General features: G+C 39.9%; 1 protein-coding gene across 1 annotated transcript; it reads right to left on the bottom strand.

Annotated features, from left to right (window-relative positions):
* Positions 1-1,787: 1,787 nt before the first annotated feature.
* On the bottom strand, positions 1,788-2,801 carry LOC112072075 (atrial natriuretic peptide receptor 3; the record flags this gene model as incomplete). Its single annotated transcript, XM_024139490.1, has 1 exon — positions 1,788-2,801. A coding segment is annotated over exon 1 (681 nt), but the record flags the coding sequence as incomplete, so codon positions are not given.
* Between the last annotated feature and the right edge of the window lie 1,025 nt (positions 2,802-3,826).

Below are 3,826 nucleotides of genomic sequence, written 5' to 3'. Positions count from 1 at the left end.
TGGAGACGCAAGATGATGTTATCTCCGTCAACATCTTGGAGATAATGTATTCTTCACATACCTGTAAATATTTGGCATATTTCCTCCCATATTCTGAATAACTTCCTCACATATTGGCCATTGGGCAGCAGAAAAGCCATTCAGAACCTTCAGAAAGTCTTCATACCCGTTGACTTATTCCACATTTTGTCGTGTTACATCCTTAATTGACCCATCGTTTTCTCTCACACAATACCCCATAATGACAAAGTGAAAACGTGTTTTTAGATTTTTTTTTGTAAATCTATTGAAAATGACATACAGAAATATTTCCTTTACAAAATGATTCACACCCCTTAGTCAATATTTTGTAGAAGCACCTTTGGCAGTGATTACAGCTGTGAGTCTTTCTGGGTAAGTCTCTAAGAGTTTTACACACCTGGATTGTACAATATTTGGACATTATTATTTTCAAAAAMAATCTTCAAGCTTTGTCAAGTTGGATGTTGATCATTGCTAGACAGCCSTTTTCAAGTCTTGCCATAGATTTTCACGTCAATTTAAGTCAAAACTGTAACTAGGCCACACAGGAACGTTCAATGTYGTCTCGGTAAGCAACTCCATTGTATATTTGTCCTTGTGTTGTAGGTTATTATCCAGCTGAAAGGTGGATTTGTCTCCCACTATCTTAGCTCTATTCAGTTTATTTTTATCCCAAAATACTCCCTTGTTATTTCCGATGACAAGCATACMCATAACATGATGCAGCCACCACCACACTTGAACATATGAAGAGTGGTACTCAGTGATGTGTTGTGTTGGATTTGCACCAAACATAATGCTTTGTATTCAGGACATAAAGTAAATTTCTTTGCCAAATCTTTTCCCAGTTATACTTTTGTGCCTTATTGCAAACAGGATGCATGTTTTGGAATTTTTGTATTCTGTACAGGCTTCCTTCTTTCCACTCTGTCATTTAGGTTAGTATTGTGGAGTAACTACAATGTTGTTGATCCATCCTCAGTTTTCTCCTACCACAGCCATTAAACTCTGTAACTGTTTTAAAATCACCATTGGCCTCATGGTGAAATCCCGGCAACTGAGTTAGGAAGGAAGCCTGTATCTTTGTAGYGACTGGGTGTATTAATACACCATCCAAAGTGTAATTAATAACTTCACCATGCTCAAAGGGATATTCAATGTCTGCTTTTGTTTATTTTTTTTGCTCCTCTACCAATAGGTGACCTTCTTTGTGAAGGCGTTGGAAAACCTCCCTGATTTTTGCGGTTAAATCTGTGTTTGGAATTCACCGCTTGACTGAGGGGTCTTACAGATTATTGTATGTGTGTGGGGTACAGAGATGAGGTAGTCATTCATAAATCATGTTAAACACTATTATTGAACACGGAGTGAGTCCATGCAACTTATTATGTGACTTGTTAAGCACATTTTTACTCCTGAACTTATTTATGCTCCTTACCATAACAAAGGAGGTTGAATACTTACTGACTCAAGACATTTCAGCTTTTCATTTTTTATTAATTTGTCAAACTTGACCTAATGGGGTATTGTGTGTAGGCCAGTGACACAAAATCTAATTTTCATAAACGTTATATTCAGGCGGTAACACAACAAAATGTGGAAAAAGTCAAGCGGTGTGAACACTTTCTTCAATAAAAGCACACGAACGCGAACATTTGAAGYGCAATAAGTATATTGAGTGGCAGTATTAGTAGATGGGGCTACGGTTAAACATGTCTGACATTTACGCTACACAATGGGACAGTGTCGAGACTTKTTCTCAGTACAAGTAGCCTACCTTCACTCTCGTAGATGTAGTTGATGATGTCATCTGCGTTCAGGSCCTCTTCTTTAGTGTTGATCGCTATGTGGACTGTATGATATTGCTCCATGAGTTTGAGGTGCACCCCTTCCAGAGTGAAGTAACAATTTCTCTCCTCTTTGTCGTCATCGAAGATCAGCAACGCGTCTTTCCAGTTGAAGTGACGGAACATCGCCGAGAATGTTTCTGCCATTTTTAGGTAAGACGGGGAGATTCGGGTCAGGTGAGAATATTCTTTCTCCTTGTCACTAAAACCGCTGGCCAGAGCACCTGTCGATATTACCGGGATGTTCCAGTGAGAAGCCATCCTTATCACCGGCGCCGCAGCGTATTCACACACCGGACCGAGAACCAAGTCCGGCTTCTTCTCGCAGGAGCGGTCCACCAGGGARAAGAGCGCATCATTGCCACAGTTAGAATCCGCATAGCGTAAATTGAAATTAAGTCCGGAATACACACCGCCTCCGATTTTCAACCTCTGTTTTGCATACTCTATTGCCGGGGCCACTCTTGCTATTGAGAAAATATAAGAGTTGTTTTTTGGCAACATCACCAATACTTCGATGTCCTCAATCACTGTTGCACTTGTCCGACCAGGTAACAACCCCAACCAAATGTACAAACACACTGAAATGTAACATGGCATGATGCAACTTTAAAAGTTATGCTTTGTCTATAATCATGAATAAATGTWTATCTCTCTCTCCAAGTCAACTGCGTCCTCGGAGCCGCAGACTCCCGAGTACACAGGTAAATTGCAAATGCCAATGTGGAGTCTTCCAAAATAAATAATCTAAATTAAATAACCTTTTTCTTTGAATGAATGAAATAAAAATTCTAAATGTATGAAGTGTATGATCCTGCACAGAGAGTCTCCTGCAACCTCCTCAACTGATGGAAGAATCCCCTCTGTTTTGCTAACTAATTCTCCTGTTTCTCTGGTCATTCCTCTTGTTTAAATATGGTAACTGCCCAGACAGCTACCACACACRCTGGCTGGAGGGGGAGGAATTTTGAAGCATCTTTTCATTATTATTCCTGCGTCATCCCTGTACAACACACCTCTTTCTTAAAGCTACAGGTCCTTATTTTTTCTCTCTTTTTTTTTTAATTAGAGAAAATAATTGTTCGTTTTGCCACATTTGCAGAGACTGAATGMACTGGGATGCATTGCCTCATATACAATAAACGGTGTGCAATTATTTTATTTTTTAAWTCAAAGAGAAAGCTAAACAAAACTGTAGGGATAAGTTTCAAGAATTGTTTTTCTTTTGCTATTTTAAAAACAAACACGAGTCTAAGCCGTTTTGAGCTACACAATACAATATAATATACAGTATAGTACAGTGTAGCGCATATATAGCTTGTATTAATAGACTAAACACCTTTAACTCACCTGATCAAGTTACCTTTCAAGCATACTGCACCTGAATAGGCCTACTGAACATTATACAGATCCACATTTCGATTCATTTTGGTTTCAGAAACACCGCTAAACATACCCAGTATTAGAAGCTCGCTGATTGTTCCCAAAGTGAACTACGGCAGCCAGGTTGAACGATCAACCTCTAGTGCAGCATGAGGATAGTCTGCATGGGAGAGGGGAAACCCCCTGCTGTAGACTGCCACCTAGTGGCCACAGCCAACATAGACGGTTCTATAGTAAAGAAGTATTGAGGAGGGTTTTAGTTCACTATAGATATGCCTATATTGTCCAGACGATTTAAAGCAGAACATTATCTGTTTAATAACAATAGACTGTACCTAGTAAACCTAGCTCACTGATTTGTGTTGGTCTATTGGGAAACAATGGTGTCTTTCTCCCGAGTGGCGCGGTGGCCTAAGACACTGCATCTCAGTGCTAGAGGCGTCACTACAGACCCTGGTTTGATTCCAGGCTGTATCACARCCGRCTGTGATTGRGAGTCCCATAGGGCGGTGYACAATTGGCCCRGCATTGTCTGAGTTTCGCCGGAGTAAGCAGTCATTGTAAAATAAGAATTT

This window comes from Salvelinus sp. IW2-2015, unplaced genomic scaffold (assembly GCF_002910315.2).
Source record: "Salvelinus sp. IW2-2015 unplaced genomic scaffold, ASM291031v2 Un_scaffold1816, whole genome shotgun sequence".
Taxonomy (NCBI): Eukaryota; Metazoa; Chordata; class Actinopteri; order Salmoniformes; family Salmonidae; genus Salvelinus; species Salvelinus sp. IW2-2015.
This window is presented reverse-complemented; position numbering and strand designations above follow the sequence as displayed.